General features: G+C 50.3%; 2 protein-coding genes and 1 long non-coding RNA gene across 10 annotated transcripts in view; 1 reads left to right on the top strand and 2 right to left on the bottom strand.

Annotated features, from left to right (window-relative positions):
- Positions 1-72: 72 nt before the first annotated feature.
- Positions 73-2,825, bottom strand: CCDC134 (coiled-coil domain containing 134). Its single transcript, XM_048078873.2, has 6 exons — positions 2,714-2,825; positions 2,300-2,421; positions 2,010-2,094; positions 1,337-1,518; positions 1,062-1,133; positions 73-741 (listed from the first exon to the last, which is right to left on the bottom strand). Exons 1-6 carry the CDS (start codon positions 2,814-2,816, stop codon positions 616-618), a joined length of 690 nt encoding a protein of 229 aa, XP_047934830.1. The 5' UTR covers positions 2,817-2,825; the 3' UTR covers positions 73-615.
- An 872-nt stretch (positions 2,826-3,697) lies between these two features.
- On the top strand, positions 3,698-12,760 carry LOC125184653 (uncharacterized). 2 transcript variants are annotated; one of them, XR_010830161.1, is made up of 3 exons: positions 3,698-3,832; positions 4,422-11,829; positions 12,625-12,760. It is a non-coding gene; the product is annotated as an uncharacterized lncRNA (long non-coding RNA). The 2 variants fall into 2 exon arrangements; XR_010830154.1 differs by having other exon boundaries at positions 4,422-10,206; positions 11,364-12,683.
- Positions 4,417-26,177, bottom strand: part of MEI1 (meiotic double-stranded break formation protein 1) — a 36,087-nt gene continuing 14,326 nt past the window's right edge. For 2 of the 7 annotated variants that reach the window (XM_066993629.1, XM_048078870.2), the window contains exons 13-31: positions 26,049-26,149; positions 24,883-25,024; positions 23,722-23,833; positions 23,298-23,358; positions 21,954-22,051; positions 20,982-21,156; positions 20,724-20,871; positions 19,885-20,157; positions 16,572-16,737; positions 15,252-15,356; positions 13,439-13,549; positions 12,677-12,858; positions 10,665-10,746; positions 10,249-10,454; positions 9,444-9,525; positions 7,321-7,427; positions 6,333-6,464; positions 5,875-5,984; positions 4,417-4,573 (exon numbers count right to left, since the gene is read on the bottom strand). In XM_066993629.1, the coding sequence (XP_066849730.1) occupies positions 4,528-4,573; positions 5,875-5,984; positions 6,333-6,464; positions 7,321-7,427; positions 9,444-9,525; positions 10,249-10,454; positions 10,665-10,746; positions 12,677-12,858; positions 13,439-13,549; positions 15,252-15,356; positions 16,572-16,737; positions 19,885-20,157; positions 20,724-20,871; positions 20,982-21,156; positions 21,954-22,051; positions 23,298-23,358; positions 23,722-23,833; positions 24,883-25,024; positions 26,049-26,149 (2,439 nt within the window). In that variant the 3' untranslated portion in view covers positions 4,417-4,527. Of the gene's footprint in view, positions 5,985-6,332; positions 6,465-6,897; positions 7,428-9,443; positions 9,526-10,248; positions 10,455-10,664; positions 10,747-12,676; positions 12,859-13,438; positions 13,550-15,251; positions 15,357-16,571; positions 16,738-19,884; positions 20,158-20,723; positions 20,872-20,981; positions 21,157-21,953; positions 22,052-23,297; positions 23,359-23,721; positions 23,834-24,882; positions 25,025-26,048; positions 26,150-26,177 lie in introns of those variants that run through there. The other 5 variants (XM_066993615.1, XM_048078868.2, XM_066993622.1 and 2 more) reach the window with 4 other exon arrangements.

Genomic DNA, 26,177 nt, shown 5'->3' with positions numbered 1-26,177 from the left:
CGCCGGGACGCTGGGTGGGCGGCAGGGGGCAGCGGGACCCGGTTCGCACGGAAACAGCACCAGGAGACGGGCTGGTCTTCGTTAAAAAAAATTAACAACAGTAAGTGGGGTTTATTCGGGAGACACGAGGCACGCCCCGCTCCGGCGCGCGTCCCCGCCGCCGGCTCTGCACGAAGAACCGAAGGACGTTTCCCCTTCCCTGAAGGCAGCGTGGCACGGCCCCCGCCCCAGCACCATCCCGGCGATGGTCCCGCTGCCGCTTTGGGTCCCCGAGGGAGTTTCGGTGGGGAGCCGCGCGCCCCGCTGTCCCCGCCAGGCACCAGCTGGGCTGGGAGCCGGCCTTCCCACCGTGGAGCCGCAGCTGGAACGCCGGCCGTACGGGAAAGCGGCCCCCGGGGCACGGGGTCGGGCAGAGGTAGCGAGCGGGCAGAGGCCAGGTATAACCGGGGCAAACAAAACACAAAAACCACCCCAAAACTCACAAGCAGCAGCACGGCGGGCTCCCCGGCCCACCCGCGGGCGGAGGCGGCACGGCCCCACGGGTGGGAGCAGCCCTGTGGGCACAGGGCCCGGCCCCCGCCCCGAAGCCGGCCCCGTGGAGGTGCAGCCCGGTGCTTACAGCTCCGACTGCGAGCGCGAGATGCGCGGGCCCTTGCGGATCTCCTTGCGCTTCTCCTCCTTCTTCCTCCGCTTCTCCTCCTCGCGCAGCGCCTTCTGGAAGGTGTCGGCGCTGGGGAAGAACTGGGGAGGGGCAGCATGGTCAGCCGGGGGGCTGCTAACGCACCCACGGCTCCTACACCGGGCTAATTTGGCTCCAGGGAGGTGTCAGGATGACATGACACGGATGCAGAGAGTGTTTTGCCTGCCCGGTAAAGGAAGGGATGCGGACAGGCTATGGCATTGCAAAAGACACTAAAAACTCATTGTTTTGTTGGAGAGTGGAGTTGGAGCTCGGCATCCCCCGCCGCATCCCCCCGCAGAACACAACCCACCAAAATCCCACCAGAGTCACCGCTGACCGTGGGGGGCCGAGGGGGACCCACGCGGCTCGGCCGCCTTACCTCGGAGTGGTCGGCTTTGAAGGGATTGCGGTAATCGGGGGACTTCTCGCTGATGCCCAGCTCCTGAGCCATCTGCGGAGCAAAGCAGAGACCGCTGCCACCAGCTCCTGCCCTCCCCCGTCCCCCAGCCCAAGACGTGAGACCCGCTCAGATGCGGGGTGCGCTCAGCAGCCCCCCAGCAGCTCCTCTTTCTGCCCCCCACCCTCCCTTTCTCCCCGCAGCCCCCTGGACAGCAGGGGGGGGCCGCAGTGGCGGTGGGGGGCTCGGGGCCGTACCAGCCCCAGGAGCTGGGAGTGGGGCCCCCGCTCGAAGACGCCTGTCAGGTTGCAGAAGCCGATGCCCCAGCGGATGAGGTTGTTCCAGTTGGAGTTGCGGTCAAAGTAGTGGTGCACGATCTTGGGGAAGCGCAGGACGACATCCCCGAAGAAGGCCGTGTTCTCCACCACGTGGGAGTAGGCTGGGGACGAGAGGCACCGGCCCTGTCGGCAGCCCGTCCCGCACACCACCGCACCCCAAAACCCCAAAACGCCAGGCCTGGTCCCAGACACTGCCAGCAGATGCCAGCCATGAGATGCTGAGGATGGAGATGGGGTAAGGGAGAGGTGACGCGGGCTGTGAAATCCTACATCCACGTGGTGTCACCCAGGAAAGGGGATCGAGAGCAAGAGCTGTATGGGGGGCTTTGCGGGATGACCCACCCCCATGGCCTTCCCGGGCAGGACAGGGTCCTGAGCGTGTCTGTGGCGAGATGGGGAGGTTGGGGTTGAAGGGGTGGCACCCCCAGTGCAAACGGGTCAGGGAGACAGCAGTAGGGTCCCCCACAGAAAGAGGGGGGAACAGGGGATGCCTGGTGTCTGCGCAGGGGGATTTATCCCTACCCGGCACCGATCCCACAAGAAAAGGGAGGTGCACCAGAGCAGCGGGGGCTGAGGAGCAGGGAGGACCTACCGTCCTTCAGCTTCTCGTCCTGAGGGAAAGGCCCGTCCGGGGGCACGTCCGCAGCTATGAGCACTGCCCGCGAGTCCTCCAGCACCTGCAAGAGCCCTCGGTCACTGCCCCATCCCTCTGCCCTCCCTGTCCCGCTGTCCTCCCCGCAGCCCTTGAGCCCCCAGGGGGTGCCCCACCGTGCCCTCCTTTCTGCTCCCCGCTCGACTATTTGACCCCTGCTGTCACCTCATTCCCTGCCCGCCCTCCCCAGCGCCACCACGGCCCAAACGCGTCCCCTGCCCCACGCTCACTTTGAAGAGTCCCTTGAGCATGATGTCGATGATTTTGTACTGCTGGTTCACGTCGTTGAGCTCGATCAGGTTCTTCAGGGCGTTCATCTGGTCCTTGCGCTTCACCTCGAACAGCTTCTTATCTGCAGCGCAGTCAAGGGCCCCACGCTGCCAGCGCCACAGCACGCTCCCGCTCCCCCGGGCACACAGTGCCAGCCTGGCCCCTCCGCATCTCCCCCTAAGAGACCGAGCCGGGCCCTCGGAGCTCGTTTTCATCTCATTAGCAGTAATCACAGCCTGAAGACCCTTCCCTCCTCTCCCCTCCATCCCCACGTTCCCCTTTGTGCCATCTCTGAGCCTCCTCGCGCGTGCGAGCGCTCTCCAGCCCCGCCAGATACGAGCATGATGGAGGCGAGGGCCTGAGGAGAAGGATACAGATTTCCAAGCCGGAGTCCACCCTCTGCTTGTCCACGTCTGCCAGGCCGCCCCGGGGCAGCACCAGCACCAGCAGAAAGGGGCAGAACACGAGGAGATCCATGTCGGACACCGCAGCCTGGAACCAAACAGACGAACCCAACGGTGAGCGAGGAGACGTGCGGGGCAGGAGTCCCGCGAGGCTCCCTGCGAGCCCCAGGGCCGCCAGCCCGTGTCCCTTCAACACCCCCAGGGCCGGGGGCTGCGCCGCCTCCCTGGCAGCCTGGTGGGGTGCCAGAAGCAGCTCGGTGCTTTCTGCCACAGCTGAGCCCGCTCAGCCTGCTCACCACACACACGTGCTCCAGCCCGACCATGCCACGGAACTGAAATCAGCTCAATCCTCCCCAATTTAGGTAACCTTAACACCAGCTGGGGCCCTGCCATGAGGTCGTGAGGAGACCCGAACAACTTTTACTTGCTCTCCGCCCTCGCCAAGCCTCACCTCCTGGCCCACACGCCAGCTTAACCTCCACCCAAACCCTCTCACAGCTCTCCTGCCTACTTCACCCCCGTTTTAACAGCAGGATCTCAGCTCCGGGCCGCCCTGCCTAGGCGCAGGGACGCGATAGCCCCGCGCAGACGTTCCTCCCCGCTCCGAGAGCTCTCCTCGCGTCTTCGCACCCCCTGAGGGACGAGACGGGGCACACACACCGCGGAGCTGCTGCTCCGCTCCCCCCGTGAGCCCAGCCGTGCCAAAGCGAGCTCTGCCCGGCCAGCCGGCTGGAAGCCCACCGGGCTGCCCCCCGGCCCCCTAACTTAGACGTGTTTCTCCAAAGCCAGGTGCCGGTTAGCGGTTCCCGTTAAGGCGTCGTTAACGACTTGATAAATTCTCCCGCGGGAGCCGCAGCGGCTCCGGGCGCCCCGGGGAGGTCTCCGCGCGGCGGCAGGGCTCCAGGCCCCCGGGGGGCAGCCGGGGCAGCCGGCCCCGGGGCGCCGGGGCTGCTGCTGCAGCGGGGCGGTGCCACGCGAGGCGAGGCGGCGGCCCGGCACGGCTGCTCCGCGAGGAGGAAGGCACCCGGTACCGGGAGCCCGGAGCAGGCCGGGCCGTGCCGAAGCCCCGCCGCCGAGCGGGGCCCTCCGGTGAGCCCCAACCCGGCCCTCCCGGAGCCGCAGCCGCCGCCACGCGGTCCCGGCCCCTCGCCCCTCACCTGCGGGCCGGTGCCGGTGCCGGTCTCGCCGCCCGCCCGCTCACGCCCGCCGCGCTGCCATGCCCGCTGCCGCCGCTTCCCCGCCCCGCCGTGTCACTTCCTGAGCTCCCGCCCCGCCCCGGGCACCCCGGGCTCCCGGCGTCGCCCCTCCGGGACCCCGCTACCCCCCGCCCCCGGGGCCCGGTTCGCGCACGGCGGGGCCGGCGGAGGGCGGCGGCCCGCGGGGGCTCGGCCCCGGCCCCGGAGGACGGGAGGGGAGGCAGCGGGACCCGCTTCGCTGCGGGGCGAGCGGCGCTGCTGCCGCCCTCGGCGTCCCCCCCGGAGCCCCCCGCCGCCCAGCACCGCTCCCCCAGCGTGTGCCGCCCGCGTCCGAAGTTGTTTTCGCCAGGCAGGTCTGCGTCTGCGAAGGGCAGGGCACCAGCTAGGCATCATCCCGCACAGAAATCGAAGAGAGGCCCCCTTTCAGAAACCGGGCTTTATGAACAATTTCCAACTTTTTTTTTTTTTTTTTTCTCCCAAAGTGAGCTGGAAATGACTTCCTTCGTCCATCTTCTTTCCCACTGGAAATACGTGTGGTCTCCTGTTCCATTCTTCCCCCGTCGCCCCATTGCGCGTACTCTTCTCGTTTCAGTCTCCAATGTGTGCGAGGGACACTGCCACACCTCCCAGACATCTGTCGTTGACGGCATGAGTGGAAACCGAAGGGAAAGCCCGGCTGAAACTCCAGTACGACACCGCAGTTCCCACATTTGACACACTGACCGGAGGTATTCATTACTCAACCACCCCCCTCCCAAACCACGGAAATCCCACCGACACATGAGAAACATTCATGTGGGTGAGCCCAAAGAAAGTTCTTTCCTGATAAAACTGACATCAAAGCTTGCTGTTGACCAGAGATTTTCTCTTCCGTGTTCACAACCATCCCATTGAGGTAGCCACCACTGCAGCGCTATGAGCATAACCAGACCACTTGGGCAATGTAACAACAACCACCTTCCCTCACTGCCATACAGACCAGCAAGACAGCAGAGAGGAACTTCACGGGTCTGGCACAGTCTTCACCAGGAGAACCCGAGCTCTGGGACAACCCTGTGCTTCCCACCACAGAGCAGTGGCGTGACGTGGGGGTTACGCATGAAGACAAGCCGTTTCTCAGCAGTAACAGTCGCCTCACCCTCCATACGCCCTGACCATGGCTGATGACAGCGTCATCCCACCGATACGGTGGAGGAAGTCCCCCACCCTGGAGGAAACCATTGCTCGGGCCAACTCTGTGTCTACTACCTGTCTGAGGCAATGCAGCGTGATGAAAATATGAAGGCAAAAGCGGACATTTTCAGAAATAAACAAACACTGAATTTGACACGTACATCAGGCTCCCTGTTTGTCCAAAAGTAACCTGGAAGTGACCCCTCCCTCCTGTCCACAGAGAAAAGGAGGAGTCAGTTCTCAGCAGGGGACTCTGCTGCTACGGCCAAGCAGAAAGCAACGGGGTAACTCCACTGGGCTGCTTCTGAACACTTGCTGTACTTTGAAAGTGCACGAGTTATCTTTGGGTTGCCATGACTCTAGAGGCAAATTGGTGCTAGTTTGCACACGGAGGTTAAATGGCTGCTCATCCTCCAGGGAAATCAACACAGGAATTGCTGCTGCTTTGAAGTCACGGTTGCCCCATCCTACTCCCCTTTCATTGTATCATCTCTACCTTGCAGATGAACGCAATCCCTGTACAGAGACCTGTCTTTCATCCCAAATGACTCCTTGTTTCCCAAATGTCTTCTCAATTTTGAGGATGATGAGGTATTTCATCCCAAAATTAGCCAACTGTAGCAGCCACCACCAGTTTTTGCACTCTTGTTTGCCTTTGGCTGAAAAATGGTCAGGAACAGCAGATTAAGTGCCCTTTCTACCTCTATTACATCTACCACCCTCACATCTCTTGTCAAAGGCTTCTGCCCAGCAAAAGGATACACGATGTCCTGATGTTTTGCACAGGTGCTCCTCTGTCCCGAAAGGTGCCCCAGCAAGGTCTGAATGGTCCCTGCCTCCGCTGCCTCCATCTGACAATGACTGCTCTGAATCTGCGCAGTCAGAAGAAGGAATGATTTCCAGACCAACAGCAAACTATTGTCCTTGTTCTTTCATCGCTCCCTCCCTCCCAACAGAGCAATGAGACCTTCAAACTTCAAACTTTGATCAAGTGGCCCACGACAACACAGATGACACAGTTTAGGCAGCTGCTGGCATCGCTCACTTCCCCACTTCACTACTCATCCCTCAAGGCAGCAGGCCAAGCTAGCAGCTGCAGGATTCCTCATCATCTTACTATCACCTCCTCAAAGGAAGCTTATGGCTCCCCATCAAAGGCTGAAGCAATCCCTTAGGGAACTCCCTTCTCATATTTTCCTAAGCAGTCATTGCTTTCTTACCTGACGAAGGAAGAGGTGAAGTGCCCGAGACGTGGCCTCCGGCAGCTCTGGTAAGTTGGCTTTTGCTGCCTCCCGAAGAATCAGGCTAATTTCTTTTTGAGAAATAACATTGCTGCTCTGGTACCTTACAAACTTGAACAAAGGAAACGAGAGAGGCATTAGAGAGCAACCCATACACTCCAACAATGACGCATCACCTGGAAATCACCTCTTCCATGCAAAGGGATGTTGCAGCACCCTAACCATACGCCTGATTTTTATACCACTTCTAACAGAACCAGCGCAAATATCCATGTTGGTGGTGCTCTAGCTAGACTTAGTTTAGGTCAAGAAGAAATTGAAATAATCCAGGTAACCTTTCAAAAGTGAAATAAGAATAACAAAGATTCAGAGACCTGTCATGTATTCGGGGGTGGAATGTTCACATTAATAACCCCTTCCTCTCATCTACTGCCATGAGGACTTTATCCTCAGTATTTCTGCTGGGTAGGATAACACTCCCTCTCTTGCTCACAGGCCCCACATACAGCAGGGTCACAGACTGGTAATTCCCTGGCTTGAAAATTCAGGTCTGTAAGGCCAAAGACTGGAAGAGAAGCTGTGAAGAGACTGGAAGAGAAGCTGTGATGCCAAGCAGAACTTTGCTCTCCAACAAGCCACAGCATGCTCCCAGACTGGCAACAGCAGTTGCATGTTCTCTGTAGGCTTCCCCTCTCCTCCCCAGGGGCTCTAGGTGATCTAAATCAATGCTACAAAAACACCAAAAGAACAGGATGCGCTCAGTTAGAGCAGTCAGTTTCTGCACAGCGTGGAAGGGAAGTTCGCTTGAAAGTACAATTCTTATAGGACACAAATATAGTGACGGACAAAACCACAGTAGTATCTGAGATCGCATACGTGCAGGAGGTAAGTTCCAGTAAACAACCCAGATGCACTGTACCAACATACGAGAACAAAACAGAGCACAGCCCACCCCTCCCCTGCTCACCAAAGTCACGAGTCTGAGAATTTCTGGCTGCAGAACGGATTTCTGGCCCCCATTGAGCAGTGTCAAGAGCAGGAATCGGTGCCAGGGCTGTGAAGCAACGTGTAGTGCTGGGAGAGAAGGAGAAGCCAAAGACTGCTTCAAAATCTGCCAAGCGACAGGCTGGGCCTGCAAAAGGAGTCTTCCAGTTCTGAACCCATGTTTCCTCTTCTAGACCCCAAGCTGTGAAACACCAAGGGGGCATTTTGCTCTGTTCTTACTTGCTTTTAAATCCGTCACTCTTTGGGCAAGAGTTTAGTCATGAGGACAAAAGCTTAATAGTTTTTTTAAACAGAAAATAGATTTTGTCCAACGTTGTGCTTGTGCAGGAAGAGAAACCTTCTCCTGGGGTGCATGTCATAAAATACCAAGGGGATATCTTTAGCCCAAGGTTTTAAAAATATACCCTCTGGTTTCAATATGAGGACAAGCTTCCTGACCACAGGTTTTATTTAGCTGCAGAATACTCTTTGGGGAATGAAGAAAGCCCTATAACATAAGCTGCACAAACTGAGCCTGGATCTGCATCAGAGAGTGTACTACAGGGACCAGCCAGGCTGATGGCAGCAGTGCAAACAATCAGCAGAGAAAATGTTCTTAATTAAAAGCATGTAAGATAAGCAGAAGTAAGGCTCAAGGTCACTGGTGTGACAGGGTGAAATCTCTCACTAAAGTTAAGTTGTATTACCTTGTATTTACTGCTGTTTGAGAAGGCAGGATGGACAACTACAACAGGTCAGCAGATACAATTTGTTACAGCTTGGCCACCAGGTTTGAACCCTTTCAGAAAGGTCCCTTTTCCACTGGCAGCTGCATAACCTCCCTGTTGCCACTACAACAATCTTTTCTGTGGTAAAGCAACACCAAAAAATCATGTAAAGTGTTTGGGAAGGGGGGGGGTATCTTTTAGCTGGAGGAAATGAGAATGCACCAGTGCTGTGCACTGAGTGTGCTCTGCACATCTGCAAGAATCTCTGGACCGAGAGAGGGTTTTAGTAAGCCTCAAACGAGCAAACTTCTACGGGCAGAGTCCAAGCCACAGCCTTTGCAATGTTCTCGCTCCTTTCAGCCAATCATACTAAAAACCCTCATTCCACTTGGGAGACTCTTGTTAGCACAGTTGGGAACTTCTGCACCGCTGCAAGAATTTAGACAGCCAAAGTGAAGGGTTCAGCTGTTACTGAAACATTTTGCTACCATAATCCCAGATCAGTGGAAGGTCCCCATAACGTGCCTTTTAACGGACTCCCTTCAGCTACTGGCCGTCATTCATCCGCAGTATTACATTTTTATTCAACAGCTTCCTCTCTCCCAACAATGTCCCTTTTGTCTGGTGTTCATTCACTCCGTTCCCTTCTCTCTCAGTGTTTATGTGACTGATTTGAACAGGTCAGGGTACAGAAAACTAATTTTCTGTTTTAAGATCAGAGACAACATCTCTGCTTTGTAGGCTGACAATGAGCAGAAGGGTCTACACTTCCCCTGACTGTACGATGCTGTCACATTATGTTATACAGCTAGCATGGTATACATTCAGTCTGACGCGGACTCCTGAAAGCAAGGTCTGCATTTGCCCCTGGAAATCTAGAATTTCCAGCTTCCATTTCCTGAGGCTGTTTACTACCCTCTTCTCCCTTCCTATCCCTAAGGGCCAAACTGTGGCCAACGTCTCTGTGTGGAAGACAAATCATATTCATATCTTTCCTCCCTCCCTTCCTACCCCCCCTATCTTTATGGCCCAAAGGTTTGCTAAATTGGGCTGGAAGTGAAAGACTATTCCTATATTACTTCATTCCCTAAATCTTTCTTTTACCACGTTAGGGTGTGGGGTGGTTGTGACCTTTTTTTCTTCTGGAAAACATCTTGGTGCTCAGAGACAAAGTGAAGGCTCACTCCTAAAGGGGAGCAAGGCACCGTGATTTCATCCCACAAAGCACGTAAGATTACCTTTGAGCATACAAATACTTTTTCTTATTGGGCATAAGCTCATTAAACATCTGCTCCAGGGCATTATTGGATGGAGATCAAAGAGCCCAAAATCACTGCAGGAGGGAAACCCAGGAGAAGGAAGGGCAGGAAGACTTTACCAACATCCTGGTTCTTCACACACAGGTATTCCAGTAAGGTTTCCAGGCAGGCAACCACAGCTTGAGAAAGCAGCAAGTCTTTCTGGAATCCCAAGGATGGGGGGGGGAAGGAACAACAAAGAAGAAAATACAGTCAACAGCTATTGCAAAAGGAAAATTCATGAAGTGGCAGGCTCTGAAGAACATGCAGCACAGGAAAATAACAGCTTTCATCTCCTTTACAGGATGCAATGCGCTGCAAATTAGCTGTCATGTCAAGGAGCCAGACAAAGGCACAAGTACTTATTCAGAGATGAAAAAAATTAAGTAACAGTCTCCAAAGAATAAAGGCAGGAGCGCAACATTGCTCAAGGGTGTTAAATGTAAACCGATGTACTGTCCCCTGGAGCCCAACATCACTTGTGTGAGCAAACGTAAACTCAGGTACTTTACCCCCAAAGCACCTCGCCAGCTCTGTACGAAAGGGGCTGGGCTTCGATACATTTTTCCCACCTCACAGTCCCAATGACTGTGGGGTCCCTGCAGAGCAGGAGATAGGTAACAGAGACTGTCATCAGCACATAGAATTTAAGCTGTCTAGTTCAGCAGCAGGAAGCACCACATAGCTTGATTTACCTTCTTTCGCACTGCACCATGCTGCACAAACTGCAGCAAGAGCATTTTCCCTCCTCCTCGTTACAGGTCTGTACGGGGTGGAAAATGCAGGCAGAAGCGAAGAAAAGGCAGACCCATTTCCTTCCGCAACAGGGTGATTTCTCTTCAGGTTAGTTTATGGGTGTTGTCCCAAAGCCGGTGTTTTATATACCTGCAAGTAGACATGCACCAAAAGGTTCTGCAGGCTGACGAGAAGTGAGCAGACCTGCTGCATGGCAAGGGGGTGCAAGGCAGCATCCTCCAGCGATGATGGCTGTGGTTGTGTAGCGCCATGGGCTGTGTTCTGGATGACAATCACCAGCAGGGAGGAGGAGAAGTTCTGTCGCAGGACAGCTCTCAGGAACTGCATGATGCTCACTAGACAGGGAGCCGCTCATTAGTATCGGTGTTTTTCTCTCCCCTGCCCTGCGTGTTGGTGCCTGTGCAAACAAAATGCACTCCCAAAGCTTTCAGATTACCACCAGCACCTGCACCGCCCCATCCCATAGTCACCAGTTCTCCCTTGCTGCCTGTAACATGGTATTAGCAACCACTTCCACTCAAATCCCCACAGAAGGCACAAAATACCTAACAGCAGGATTGGCTTCTTCTTCCTGAAGATGACTGCATTCAGGACTTCTGTTAGGTCTAGAGTGAGTGTCTGGTGAACCTAGAGGAGAATGAAATACAAGAAAAAATGGTTTGACCAGGTAAAAATCTTCCTTTCGTATTTTCAGTCCTTAGACATTACCCCATGATAACCATTGAAAAAAAGGGAACAGCAACAGGGTTTCAGAAGTCTGATCCAGAAAAGAAAGTCACATCACTGTGACATCCAAACTGCCTTTCTGAAGAGAGGAACTTTCAATGGGAACGCTAGGAGTACCTCCTGGAACAGGGTGGCACCTGTTACTTGTCTAAGTACTGGCAAGCCAAAGGCTCAGTAGCCTTCCGCCCATGACCCGTGTTTATCCAATGGCTTCTGCTAAAGCCACCAGCAGGAACACCAACAGTTACGGCACAAGGCTGGGAGGGCCAGTCAAGCCCTCATTGTTAACACCCACCTGAGCTGAATGTGAGTGATTCACGTTTTCCGGAGCCACTGTTGCCCTCTGTAAAACTGCAAGCTCAGGAACACAGCCTGGCATCACCCCACATTCACAATCACAAAGGCCAAAGGCTCCCTGCTAGGGCCTCCAGGATGCTTTGTGCAGCTTTAGCAATACTGAGCAGCAGAAAACAGCAGAAGTGACTCTTCCTCCTATCCTCTCTCCTTCCCTTCAGCAGAAGATTAGAAACACTGAAGCTTAGAAACGTTGAAGATTAGAAAGACTGTAGCATCCTTGAGCCACTTCCATTTGCCATCTGTATCTGCAGTTTCTTTCCACATCTCTGGTGCAAGAAGGATTCAGGATTGCACGCCATAGCACATCAATACAGTAAGGTACTGATGAAGCCAAATAACAGGTTTATAAACCACTGAACGATTGCACTTCAAGAATCAATATGAGCTGAGAGAGTGGCTTCCAAAAGATGAAACTCGACATCAGCCACTTGAACCAAGTCCCTTTTGGGACTGGCACAACACTGACCACTCAGACACAGCCCTGATTTGAAAACTAAGAAGAAAAATTGTGCACAGCAGTTAACAGAACAGGGGCAGGCAGGTTTTCCCATGCACTCACAGCTGACAGTCCATGCAAGTCCAATGCTGTAAGACTTAACCAGAGGCAGCACATCCACAAAATAACAGGTACACACTTGTTCTGTTTTGGTCTTTTGGAATAAGTCTTCCCTCAGCATTAGAAAACCAATTTTTGCCTATCTGTGCAGATGCACACATGTGCTTGAAGTGGCTTTATCATCCACGAGTAGGTGCGCCAAAGAACATACTCTACTGGGCGTAACTGCAGAAGCAGAGCTCAAAACGCGTGACATGCTGTTGAACTCCACGTCAAGAGAGAGGAGACAGGCCTGGGTAGACACTCCAAAAGGCAATGTTTTCCCCTTGTGTTGGCATCAGGAAGTGCTCCATTCCCTCTAACCTGTCATTCTAATAGCAGCTGTCAGCTCCAGCTCAGCTCTGTAGTTGGACTGCAAAGCATCAAATACAATGACAGCTTCCCACGTTCATATAAGCTTGCTAATATTAAACATTTATTTGCCAATGATAGGTTTGGATAGTGACTGTTCCACTACTGATTGTTTTAGTACCAAAAAAGCAGTTTACGACACGGGAGCTGTGCATCCCACCCCCAGGTTTCCCTTAAGAAAAGCCATGAAATTTATTTTGCTCTGTCTGGAAGAGTAAAGCAATTTGGACCAGGAGAGTTGGGTATGCATTTTTCCCCTCAAGATTTCTGCCCATCTATAACTCTGCAATGATTTGTGTCTCATCCTCCAGCAACATTCTAGCTTCCAGTCCTGCTGGAGAGGTGCAGTAAGGAATAACGTGCAGACACTAACAATAAAGCAGCCAAGACAAACAGATTCCAGGCCAAAGCAAACCACTTTCCCTGCTAATGAAGTATTTGATATTTTTTTTAAGGTTTAGCCCTTAAAAACCAGTCCCTGGATCTGAACGCTAGAATGGATCTAACCTCAGCGTTGTAACGATGCTGATAAATTAAGAGGGAAGCAGCCAAAAGCCATCCGGAACACAGCAAGGCATCCTCAGGCGACAGGTAGGCAGGTTCAGAGGGAAAGGACCTCGTCCAGGTGCACTCCAACACCTTCTGGAGGAGCTCTAGCAAGGACACGTTGGAGAGCAGCACAGCCACTGCTGTGTAGGAGAGACATCATCAGAGAGGTTGGTGGGATGGCACAGGTTAAGCCAGCCTGACAAGCAGAAGAGAAGTGCAGAGCACACCCCTGCTGCAGTGAGGCAGCCTCAGCTGCCACGGCTCATCAGCCTAAGGCTGTCCAGCTACACCCGTATTCATCTCCCACAGCATGAGCGACCGCTCGGCCAGCTAATAAAATGACCAGCCTTCAGCTGACGCAGCTAGGAGGTTGCTTATAGCTGTCTCTGTTATTGTTTAATTTTTTGAACCATGGCAATACCAGGATATTTCAGCCAGGCACCGAAGCCCCACCGCTGTGTTTTCTGAACACGAAAAATACGGTGGTTCTGTCTCCCAGCAGCCAATTCCTGAATTATCAGAAGGCAGCAAAACCAAAACAAAACCCCCGCTCTGAAAATAAATATATAAATAAGCCCAAACACAAAGTGTTGTTTGTTAACTGCGATGCTAAAGTGGAAAAATCCACCTCACCTGCTGAGACAGTTAGTATACAATCTCTCATGCCCAAGCTACAGCCTTGCAGAGATTAACTCAGCAATCAACACAATCTTGCCTCACCTCTCTGTTGACTACAAGGTGTTGTCTGATGAAGGCTCCAGTACAGAAAATTCAGGGATGGCTGCAGGAGGTCGGTGTCTCTGGGCCTGCATTTCCCGCAGAGGTTACTGACTGGAAACAAAAGAACACGTGTAACACAGACACCAACACAACGCAGCACCTCAGCACAGAAAAGGAGTCAGCCACTGGGGAGAGGAATTCATACAAGAGCAACACAGCCCGAAGCAAAATTAAACAGAGCAGGGTGCAGACAAAGCAGAGTGTCTGCTTTAGACCAAGATGGTGCAGTGAAGGATGATAACGGGGAGGGCAGAAAATAACAACAACAAAAGACAACAGAAGAGAGTATATTAAAAGCCATATACATTGGGCAGTAATGAATCCAAGAGCTACAGACTCTTAGATATGCTACCTGTTTCCACAGAACCAGTTTGACCCTAATACTGGGTCGACCATAAGCAGCCATGCACCCATTTCACACGGTGACAGACACCCGACCAGGGGACGGCAGGGAGAGCTGTGCTCCTCCACGCTCACAGCCACTGCTCACACAAGTAATAAACGTGCCACGCTTGTTGTAAGCACCAGGCGTTTAGGAACAGTGTTTAACAAGAGTCTGGGAGGGAAATCCAGGACTGCAGGGCTCAGCAGAACTGTCATAGGAGATCTTTTTGAAGAGCTTACACTCTGAATAAGCAATTCTCCAAAAACACACATCAACGTGCCTCCCTACAACCCGTCCATCCACAATCTGTTTTCCAGACTGCATCAGAGAAGAGTGCCCTCCCCTCACGACCATAGCCTGGGGAGGAAAGCAGGGAATGAAGGGGGTGCTGGGGCAGAGACAGAGTTGTGTTGGGGGAAAAAAAAGAGCAGAAAGCAAGAGAAAGAGGAGCTTGTGACTTCTGGGAGCAGCTAAGCTGTGCTCTGAAGTCACAGAGGCTAAGAAGGGCTGGTATAAAGATGACACGCTTCTTCCACACCCCTAGTTCCCTTCACTAACGAGTGTCTGAGAGACACTGCTTCTTTACAAGGGCAGCACAGGCAGCCCTGCAACATGGAACATTTCAAATTGAAAGGGATAGTCCTTCAAAGTCTGCTGTAGAAATCAATTTGGCAGAGCAGAAAGAGATGAGAGGAATGAGACGAGAGGATGGATCAGCTGAATACCCCTCTAGTATCTATTCTTCATTCATGGCCTGCCTTAACCTCCAATTGCCAAGTAAGAAGGGAGAAGTCATCAGCTGAGGATCAGCAGATGAGCAGGCCAGAGTACGGGCAGTAAATAAACATACCCCTCTCCTCTGTGTCTCTGGGGTCAGGTGGGCAAATCCTGCAGCTTGTTGGGACCGATATAATTTGGATTCATGCTCCAGGGAAAGTCTGGGTTCACTGGGCTGCTGGCCCCTGCCGGTTGGTTCACAGGACACCTCTGTGGGCTGAACCCCTCAGTACTGTGTTAGCAAGGGGTGATTCAGGAAACACATCAGCAATACCACCATATGCCAAGCCAGTACCACTCACAGACTTTGACATCGTGTCATGGCCATGAGAACACTTTGGCCACCTTGTGGGGTTTTCAGACAACAAATGTACTGCAAAAGCAAGAGGCAGAAAAACAGTTTTATTGCCTAAATTGGTGGCCAGGGCTCTTTCCAACACTCTGGCTATGAACGTATCTTAAAACAATGGTAAGTGTAATGCAAGGCACACCTTCTTTCAAAAGATGAAGAGCCAGCCCCTAATCATCTTATGGAACAACCAACCAACAAAGGTCAAATCCTCCCGGAAGACGAGGAATGCACAGACTCACCTTGGTGAAGCAGCTTGAAGTCTGTGCTGTCCAGCTCCCTCATGCCCTTGCTCCGCAGCTGCACCAGGAATAGCAGGCTCAGCAAAATGGGCAGGTTCCTGTTAGCTGTAAGAAGGGTACTGGCAGGTCAGCTTGTCAGTGAACTCTAAACTGTTCTACCTTAAAGCGTGCCAAGAACTGCAGCTTAGGAATGAGGGTGAGTTAGGGGAGAAAGCATTCCCCCTTTCTACACAGACACACACCTACACCCTCCTAACCTCATTCTCATCTCTACAGCCCCTTTGGACCAGGCAGGTCTGTATGCAAGAAACCACCCGGAGTTATTTGCCCCAGACCTCGCAGAGAACTGCCTGTGTGCTAGGAAGAAAGTCTTGTCTCCAGGGTACATCTGGTGTTTGGCTCTCTGGATGACGCTGCCAGTAACCTCGCTAATGAGTTCAAGATGCGGTATGAAGAGGAGCTGTGAATATCAGATGCAACAGAAGGGCTCTAATCTTGCAAAAACCCCCTCTAGCCCAGCGTCCTGTCTCCATCACAAGAGGTTTGGAGGAAGAGGTCTGATTCCTGCAGCAGGATATGGACAATCTGCCTCCCCCCAGACCCTGGCACTCCTAGATTAGCAACAAAGGGACACCACAACTCCAGATGTGCACAATTCCAAACACGACAGATCTAGCAGATGCCAACATTGCCTTCTTTATCCATAATCTTGTCTGTCTCATGCTCTATCACACTCCTGCCTTCAACGCCCCCTCTTCTCCAGCCTACCTGACTTTGCTGGGGGCAAAACCACTGTCCCTCTCACGCTTCCATCCCAGCTGCTGGACAGCCCAACTTCCAAACAGAGCAAGGCAGTTAGAAATGTCAGCATCCCCCTCAAGAACTAGCAAAAGCTGTGGAGGACCCCTATCCCAAGGGAGCCAAGGACATCCCAGCACTGCTTCCCCCTTTCAATTCAGCCTCACAGGCCACTTTGCACAGCACATTTTGTGACTGGGTAACAGTCCCCACTCTATAGCCAGGGTTAGGAAGGAGAACAGAGATTTCCCCCAGTCACAATCCTGCTATATGTTTGAGAGATTTAACAGAATTATGAAATCTGGTGATATCACAGATCCTGTGTGGGGATCTATGTCACGAATGATTCAAATGATCTCTGCTCCCCGCCTCCGTGCCCTCGGAGCCATCTGCACTCAGGCACAGCCAGCTGTCCAGCACAGAGAGAGGCAAAAGGGATACTTTATCCCAGACTGCATAGCTTCAGACATCTACCCTGCTAGTTGATTGTATAAAAAGACCCAAGTCCAAGAGGGGAGTCACCTTGTAAGGAAGCTGAGCTACTCTCTACCAATAGCTGCTGCAGAATCTGCAGGAACCGGCTCCGGAGGAGGTCACAGACAAGGACATCCTCACTTCTTTCCAGGAAGGTCCTCAGAGTCACCAACACCTTCTGAGCTACCTCCACGGAGCTTGAGCAGACCAGGTCCTGGGAGGGAAGCAACACACACGTTACCATTCTGCCCTGATTAGGCAGAAGTCACTGCTATTTAATACCATCATGCTAATCTGGAGTCACGGGAAACATCCGAATAAAGCATTGTTCAGTCTAAGTATGTCCTGATTAAATGGAGCACTGATAAAGCAGACGGACACTCTTCTGATAGGCATCTCTGAATAATACCCTGTTTAAAGAATGGCTATGTAACCCTCATCCAGCACACAGGGGTAGGGGAAAGATACGTTTACGGTCAAGGCTTTAGAAAAACAAGTACATAAAGCCAGGGCCCTGTTTCCAAGAATGCAGAGCCTCTGGCACTGCTGCTGTCCTTGTTGTTTTGAAAAATCAGGCTGCATATTAACATGCTTACCTAAAATCAAGCTTTGAGTCAGTCCATAATTACTCATTTTCAGAAGTCTCAGGCTGGCAGCCTACTATCTGCAGTAGCAACATAACAGCTAAACTGTACGAAACGTACATAAACCAGACAAGCAATCACTCAGTCACTGAAAATGGAAGAGTCACGTACAGAGCATCCAGCCCACAAGCCGTCTTCTGGAATATAGAGCTCTGTCTGGAGTCTCTGAGCTAAATCCCACAGCCAGTAGCCTAAATTTGGGCATACTTTGTTGCTAAGGTGTTTAACATTAAATTCACCTGCACAGCATGTATAGATGCAGTTCCATAAAGGCAAGGCATGAAATGGTCTGTAGCGCTGACACACTGTGATAGTCTCAACATAAATTACATCAGCGCTACCGTTCCTCTCTTCTCCCAGTAGTCCTGACTACTGCATTGCAAACGGCACAGCAGAATGAAGTAAACAGGAAAGAAAACTGTTCTGAGCAATGTTACCAAGCCCATTGCCTGCCCGGAGCCTTTTCCAGCTCCCTTCCCCTGTCACACAATAGCCATGCATCCAGACCAGGATGATGGAGAGGAAAGGGCTTTGGGAACCTCTACCTAAGGAAAGCAGTTAAGGTAAGAACAGGCTGTCTGTGCCAGAAAAAAAAAAAAAAGGCAAACAAAAAAACACACCTCTCTAGCTCTGAGCCTAATTCCTGCCCACATTTGAGACCTCCAGGAATAAGGGACAGGGAGTCGTCTGCACAATCTGCCCCACTGACATATATCTACTCCGTATGATATTCAAGAAGGTAATCTCATGTCAGTCAGCCTATCTCCACCCCCTGGGAGATCAGCTCAGATATGGAGCATGGAGAAGACAAGGGGGCCAATGTCTGATTGCTACCACATTCATTCCCAGGTAAACATACACAGCACCAAACAGTGCTAACCAAGAGCCACAGCCTTCCCAGTCCTGCTATACGCATCACTGTGCTGACATTTTCCTTCCTACTCAGGAGCTCAAGGTCTCAGATGAAGCCACCAACCATCTGTTCCATCTAATCCAGGCATTTATTAAAAGCAGATAAGCAAATATATCATCCTTGGAAGGACATTAATTTTTGTTTCACTCTACCATGCAGAGGCTTTTCCATTTTACTAGTGGATTCTCAGGCTGAGGTTATTCACCTCATAAGTTTTGTTTACATCTGACAGTATATTTATTTCAGGATATTGCACTGGTTTATTAGGCCATCTAAATTCAGATTGATTATGCCCTTCCCCAGCTGAGAGGTAAACTGTCAAAGCCTGTGATTTATTACGACTCACTTTAAAGAGTAGGACAGAGCTAAATTAATTTATTTCTGCAAGAGTAGATGTCAGGACAGAAAAGGGGACAGTAGGAATGCTGTACTATTCAGAGAAGGAGTCATCATTTCCCTTTTGTGCAGTGATACAGGTTGTGATGTGTACATTTGCTTTAGGTTGTGGAGTGATAGTTCCAGAACTATTGCCAGAGGTAATAGGGTAGAGACATTTCCTGGGACACTTCTGAATTCATTTGCACTCTGTCAACGCATTGATCACCTTTACTACTGCTCTGGCAATGGCATCAAATGCTTGGATGCTGTCACCTGCTCTGTAATATCGCCCTAACTCTTAAAGAACTGTCCTACACAAAGGCCCTCCTGGCAATCAGTTCCGTAACCCAGGATATGGAAACGTACTTCATGGCGTCTTAGATCAGAACAAACACCTGCCAGTCTGAAATGCCTCGCAGTGCCCACTCAGCATCAAACCTGGCTTCTTCACTGTTTGCTGACATGGGTTTCTGTTCTCAATGATACACAGAAACATAGACAGAAACAACGAAGTTCCTACTGTAACAGGGCGCAGAAGAAACATCACAGCTGTTAGCTTTTCCCTTAAAGGTAAATATAATGTTCTTGTGTGGAAATACTAACAAGTATTTGCTTATCAGACTGGCTAAACAATCGTGGGACAAGTGGCCACCGATGGGGAGGGGTGACGTGTGGAAGTGAGAGCAGACCTCTGAGCAGCTCATCGGCACACGGATTCTCTCACGATTGTATAGATCACGAGATACACATATAGAGCTCATTACACCAGCTAAAGGCAAAACACTAGCCCTGCTACTGCAAGGCCTCTTTTCCCCCTACACTCGTTAATTCTCCCTGTCCTAAGTTTTGTATTTTATCTTTTAAGAGCAATACAACGTGCTATTTGCAGTCCTAAAAACTCTGCAGAGTACTGCAGATATCTGACAAGACTCTCCAGTTAAAAACAAAAAAAAAAAGCAAACAGAAACTCATGCCCTTGAGACCTGCTCTCTTCCTGCTTCTTTTTGAAAGTTCTTTGTTCCTCGTATCCTTCTCATCTACTAGTAGTACACCATTGCTCCCAAATTAGCAAAGCAGCTTCTCGAAAGGCTACCACAGAAGGCTCTAGACTATCCATCTGTGTATCGGGACAGAGAAAGGAAAAAGCCCATCATTTTATTTCATGGAATACATCAGCAGCACCCTTCAGGTCCCTTCCTAGCCAGCTCCCAAAATTTCCCTTTCTATCACAGTAGATGGATAACCAAAAGAGCTAACACATATTCACAATCCCATTTTACATATCAGGCTTGTCTGCGAGTTGGAAGCCTGTGTACGCAGACATGGGCCTCAGAACAGCACTAAGTGCTTTAATAACCAAAAAGCCCTAAGTGCTCCCACTGTATCAAAGCCAGGATGACAGCCTGTCCTTGTGGAAGTCACGTACCAGTAAAATAAGCAAAATGCTGGAATTGCTCTTCAGAATGGGAAGTAAAGGGTTAGCACTGCTCAGCTGATCACGCAGGCCAAAACCAGCCTCTTCAGCCTCAGTCTGACTGCAGTCTTCCCAGGAAAACCAGAGCTGTAGAACCTGGCGTCCAAATCTCCCCATAAGTTCAGGGTAGCGCAGGAAGAATTCAAGCAGGAGAGGACAGTGAACGTAGACCAAGCCCAGATCTGGGAGATTATCCAGGATCCTCCTTACGGTACACAAGGACCTCTGTTAAGCATGTGGGAGGGAAAGGGAGAGGGGGAGAGAGAACAAAATAACCACTAGGTAGTGAATATCCAAAAGCTGAAGTGATGAGAGTTTATTGTTAAAAACAGTCACACAGCCCTTTTAGTAGACAATCAAATATATCAGTCAAACATCATTTTGTGAAGCCCATTTGCATCACAAAGGCTAAGAAACTTGTAGGCTTTATACAGTGCTCAAAGCTGTGCAGCAGCAAAGAGCCATATGGGAACACTAGAAAGCCTACTGCAGAGGCTGTGGATGTGTTGAGAGGAGTCGAGCTATGAAATTTATAATATTCTGTATGTGAATGTACAGCCTATCCAACACATTTACACTTCCCACACAGACACGAGTTTATTCAATCAAATCCCTATCCCCTAGTGGCTTTTCACAGTTAACTTTCCAGAGTGTATATGCATTGCACACTCTTCACTCATTCATCACTCACCACACATACCAAAATACTTTCTGCAGGAGGGTTGACAGGAGTAGGGGGGAACCTCAGTTTCAGTAAAATGGGTCCAACAGGTAGGAATGAAATCTTTTACCGAGTCCAGGCCTTTGCCTTTGTCCTGACAAACAGCGAGGAGGTAAAGCACAGCTCTGAGTATGTATGGAGGGGGACAGTCTCCACGGTCCTGTGCTGATAGGAGGAAATTTCTTATGGCTAAAAACAGTTCTGCTTCTGGGACAAACCTGCATTCAAGGAGATTGGAGTGGAAACAATTCAATCAGACATGTTTTACCTACTGATACATGGTCTGTAATGGCCACATAAATACTTGCCTTGCATGCTTGTGGCTTACCTGTCCCCAAGGGTGTAGGCAAAGTATGAGAGGAGTATGAAGCAGTGTTGGTGGCTGCAAAGGGACTGATCCAAGGAGAAAGCCTCGGGGTTTTCAGCCAGCAGGAGAAGGCTTTCAGCAACTGTGTAGTTTAATTGAGGCAAACCCTTCTGCAGGAGCTCAGACATCTCTTGCTCTAAACATAAAACTAATATGAGCAGGCAGGCAATGATGGGGAACGTCTATGCATAAGCAGAGAGGAACAGGAGGGAAAGGGAAGGGGGATCGAAGCACCTGTCTGCCTTTAACTCAATTACATTAAATTAGTGAAGCTCCTGATGTAAGAAATATCTAAGGCAGCTTACTACCCCAGTCTGCATACAGTACATGAAGCAGCAAGAGCACATCCATGATTTGGAATGAATAGAGGTGTGAGACCTGATCTAACAGAGCTGGCTTTGAGGATAAAAAGAGACTCCTGTTTGAGGTTCCCAGCTCTTTGCTGATGCTGCCACTACAGTGACCAACCACTGCTAGGGGCAAAAGTGGCTTTTGTGATGTGGAAACTTTCATCTTATTTATTCAGGACTTAACTAAAATGGAAAGTTGCAGTACAGACAGGAAAAAAAGAGTATGCCAGAGGAAAAAAAAAAAGGACCTTAATCCCCAGATAAGGGTGACTCTCGCAACTAATATAATTGTAATTAAGCCATGCACAGCTGTGCTAATAAATGTCACCATGTAATAGACAAAAGGCACATGAAACATTCATTCAAGTAGGGTCAAACTCTTCAAAAGGCATTCTCTTGACTGTTATCTCCTCAGTGGATCAGCTTTAAAAAAAGCTAGAAAAAGATCTCTAAATAGAGCTTATATGTGTTGCCCCCCCTTCCCTCCTCCTTTCTTTGCCCCCTTTTTTTTTTCCTTTGCCTAAACAGAGGCTGGCAGGGCCTCAACCTAAATGAAGCAACGTGTCTCCTTCCCTGAACTTGCCTTCCTGAGCAGAAATTCTCTCCTTCTCTGTGGCAGAGTAAAGGCTCAGGCACAAGTTGCAGAGGAATCTGGAACAGGCCTGATTCAAGGCAGGATTACTGTGAAGAGCAGAAAGATACAGTGAAGAAGGCTAGAAACATCCTCTTCACACTTCCACTACCACACACTGCCTGCCAAAGCTTCAGTTTACTGACTGGTCATATTCAAGCACCTGCCGTCATAGCAGGACTCCAGGAACCAACCCAGGCTTCCAGGAAAATCAAGAGCTCCCAAAGAACAGTCAGCTCACAGGCGTGGCAGATGCAGTAGAGGTGACAACAGTGAGCAATTCCAGATGCCTTGGGATGATATGAATACAGTGGGGTATTCTCACAATCATCGTATCATGTATTCGCATGAAGTCCTGCAAGGGCAGGACCCCTAACTTTGCAGAGAATGCTGTACGAGGGTGGATCCTGATACCTAATTTCACTGGCAAACACTGGTGAGGAGTTTGCCAGTGTGAAAGATTTTGGCACAATGGTGTTTCCAGGGATGAGCCATGAAGAATGTCAATAGAATGTCACATAAAAGGGTGAGAACAGCTCTAATTGTAAGTACTTCTCTCTCCAATTATTTCATTCAGAATAGGACATAATCAAACATCTTCACGCTGTACCTTAGCATCCTTGATGCCGCACACTACTGTACTTAGAGACCTAGGTCACTCCCCACACACCACTCACAGGCACAAACATCCCCACTTTAATTTCCACAGTGTTAAGCTGGATGAGGGTGCAGTGTATTTTGTTTACTTTTAATGAGATACAGTCATAGGGAAGAGGAGGTAAAACATCTCTGCCGAGCAGAAGGGAGACTCCCCTATCATTACTCAACCTAGAAATCATAATCTCTGCTACAGAAGACCCTTTGCAAGGCCTCCTCTTGAAGTCTTCCTCCTCCCTCCCACATCTTACGCCTTATCACACCCCAGGGAACAAAGGTAGTGGTGATATGTGCCTTGGAAGCCGGAGCTCAGATGGAACTGATGCTACTGTTACTCCTTTACAAAGCACCCACCAACTTCACTCTTCCAAAGTCAGACTGCTTCATCTCTGCACAGCTCACAGTGGAGCACAGAATTCTCACAGAGCTGTGAAAATTCACCCTCCCCCTAGCTAACTGCTTCTCCCTTCTCACAGATCCAGCTTTTCCAAAGGCAGTGTTTACAATTTGCCGTAAGATACAACCACTCTTGAGTCTCTTAACCTCCCTTCTTGCTTAAATCAGGTGCATCAGATAAGGCCTGATCTGCTTTGCCCTCTGGAAATTTTTGACTCACTCTCAATACACATAGCACAATACCTTTGTACAGAGCAAAATCTGGCCTTCAGCTCCAGCGTCAGTCGGATGAAGGAGGAGGATGCTAGACAGAAAGCAAGGCAGAAATGTCAAAGGAGCACAGAATATTTATGATAAAGGAAAATAGTAGCCTGGCCCCATAATTATCTCCATGCAAGCCTGGTGAACAAGGCAGGCCATATCAGTAAGAATACATGTGTTAGGCCATCTCTCCCACAATAAACTATTCCAAGTTTGGTTTGGAGGAGAGTATCTGAGCTTTGTTTGTCTGCTCAGAAGGAAAAGGGAAGATTTGACAGCTCTACATGTTTAGAAGAGAGGAATTGAATTCTATGTGTCACCGCTGTGGTGTGCAAAGAGCAAGGAATACAGAGTACATAGGAGTTCTAATCAGCACAGAGAACATGATCCCACGCTACCACCATACCCAGCTTTTTGGAGAACTTAATCCGCATGTTTGGCACCACCATAAAGAGGGTATTTAGTGCTGAGATGAAAACCTCCATCACTGACGAGCTGACAGCCTTTTCCAGGTAGTTCTGTGGAAGGAAGGAAGGATCAGAGGCATGATATGCAATACACACTGAAAGCAGCAGCTTTCTTCATGCCTCCCGCCCTCTCAGGAAGTTTCCTAAATCCAAACAGATAGAGTAATAGTTCTACCAAAATGCCTGGTAGCACTTTGAAAGCAACTAACATTCCCCTCAGCCAATGTTATGAGCTACGCAGCTAACACTGCAAGACATTACAGCAAACGTGAAACATTTTCCTGGTTCCAGCTGGCAACCAGTCAAGCCCCATTACTGCCCACATTACCCTGGCCATAACTGCTCTTGCAGGTCCGATGGCCAATTCTGCAGCACGGCATACAGCACAGGACATATACTTAAGTGCAGCTGACTTCAGCAACGCTTAATGTAGAGTTTTATTGAGCAGTGGCGAACAGGCATTTAAGTTCTCCACAGAGTCCAGCACTAAAACATTTGGAATAGAACGACTCAGCTCACTCTTGCAGAAGGTCACTGGACAATTTTACCACAGTCCATTAATTTTCACCCAGATCCAATGAGCAAGAAGCAGCTCTCTGTCTCCAGCTTTGCCAATCTGGACACGCACTGCACCTTCCCTTCAAGGCTGACAACAGCAGTGCCACTGCAGCTGCCTACCAGCAGACTGGTTATAAAACCAAAACATCTCCAAGCCCCCACAGCAACCGCAAGGATCCATACCTGAACCTGTGGCAAAGCACCAGTAAAATTTACTCAACGTTTGCAACGGGGCTGCCATGGATTAGATAACATGGCAGGTATGCTATGGGGATTGCACGGTCTGAGGAAAGACACTGCCATCTACATGGAAACTTTAAGAATTTCTCCACCCTCTGAGACTAAATACTCCCATTTTGCATGAACTATCTAATACCGCATTTGGCTCTGAAGAAGTAGAAAATGTCACAGCTATTCTGGGTTTACTCTACATGCTCCCTTCCCCGTAAGACCTGTACCACCTACTGCTGGTGCTTGAGGGCACCTTTCATAAGGAACAGACCAAGTTTAAAGGAACAGATCAAGTCCAAAAGAAGCCTTACCATGACCATGGGGATGCAGAGACTGTCACAGATCCTCAGCAGGAACTCAGAGAAGTTGCTCAGCGTCTCCTTGCTCTCTGAGCCAGGGGCAGTGAAAGCGTTCTCCTGGGCCATGGGGTCACTCTGGAATTCCACTGCTAACCTACAAACACACAGCGGGTACCAGAGGAGAGAGGAATCCTCCTCACTTTGTAAAGGAAGCCAGGAGACACTACATTTCCACCGCGAAGGACCCCACAGATACTTGATGGGCTGCAAACATAGGAACCTGGCAATAACACAGAGCTACCTCTTGAGTGAAGCTATTAAAAGTCAGCAATGTTGCACAAGATGACCACGCTTTGGGAAAGGAAGACTTAGATTCTCTGAATAAAATATCTGCTGTGGGAGGCCCTATTATCACAAGAGTAAAGTTTTTCAGCCAGGCCACAGTGCCTAGAGCACAATACAGCAAACCTCATGAAAATCAGACTGAGGGCCACTCAGCTCATCCAAAAAACATGACAACCTTCAGCACCATCCCAAGACACTGGGTCAGCACAGACAGGGACATCTTCTGACTGAATCTCTCAGCCAAGACAAACATAAGTGATGCAAGGCAAAATAACCATGGTGACCAGACTCGCCTAACAGCAGATCTGGTTTCATACCCAAACTCATCTATCACCTTTTCCTGTGCAGCTGGGGGTTGAGAGAGAGCTCTCACACAGCAAAATGGGAAAAGTCGGTGACTATAAACCCCCTTGCAGTAACAGGTTACAGACATGAGCAACTAACAAGGTCATCATCTGGGGCAGATATCTACCTGTTAAATGGTTAGCCCCTCCAGCAGTGAGACCGCGTACCCCAGGGCACGGGAATACAGCTTCACACATACCTTCCAACAGTTCTTGTATCACCACCAGTTTGGGCTAATTTCCAAGCAGTCCTTCACTGACCAAAATATGAAGCTGCTAGGTCTGAGTCAACTTTCTTAGCAGACACATACAGGTGTCACAAAATGTTCACTATTACTACATATCCCTCCTTCTGTTGTTTCACTGACAAGCGCCATGCATTGAACCCACCTGTGGTATTTAAGTGGTGGGTTTGGTAAAAGAATTCAGTCACAAGGACAGATGGACAGACACACACACTACCCACCTGCATCCCTCCCTTGTCCTCACCTGCAGGCACTTCTGAAACTTTCCAGGGTGTTGAGCAAGAGCTGGCCCTGTCTCTGAGAAACTCTGCTAAGACTCTGAGACACTGGGAACAGGAGATCGCCCTGTTAAAGGACAGAATTCTTCAAAATC

The sequence above is a fragment of the Anser cygnoides genome, chromosome 1, assembly GCF_040182565.1.
Source record: "Anser cygnoides isolate HZ-2024a breed goose chromosome 1, Taihu_goose_T2T_genome, whole genome shotgun sequence".
NCBI classification, from domain to species: Eukaryota; Metazoa; Chordata; class Aves; order Anseriformes; family Anatidae; genus Anser; species Anser cygnoides.
This window is presented reverse-complemented; position numbering and strand designations above follow the sequence as displayed.

Bases quoted from the DNA above. Each gene is read 5' to 3' on its own strand.
- CCDC134 (XM_048078873.2), bottom strand. From the start codon at position 2,816: ATGGATCTCCTCGTGTTCTGCCCCTTTCTGCTGGTGCTGGTGCTGCCC. The intron at 2,095-2,299 runs GTGAGCGTGGGG...GGGCTCTTGCAG, and splicing joins TGCTCAAGGGACTCTTCAAA to GTGCTGGAGGACTCGCGGGC. The intron at 1,519-2,009 runs GTAGGTCCTCCC...TCTCGTCCCCAG, and splicing joins GGACGAGAAGCTGAAGGACG to CCTACTCCCACGTGGTGGAG.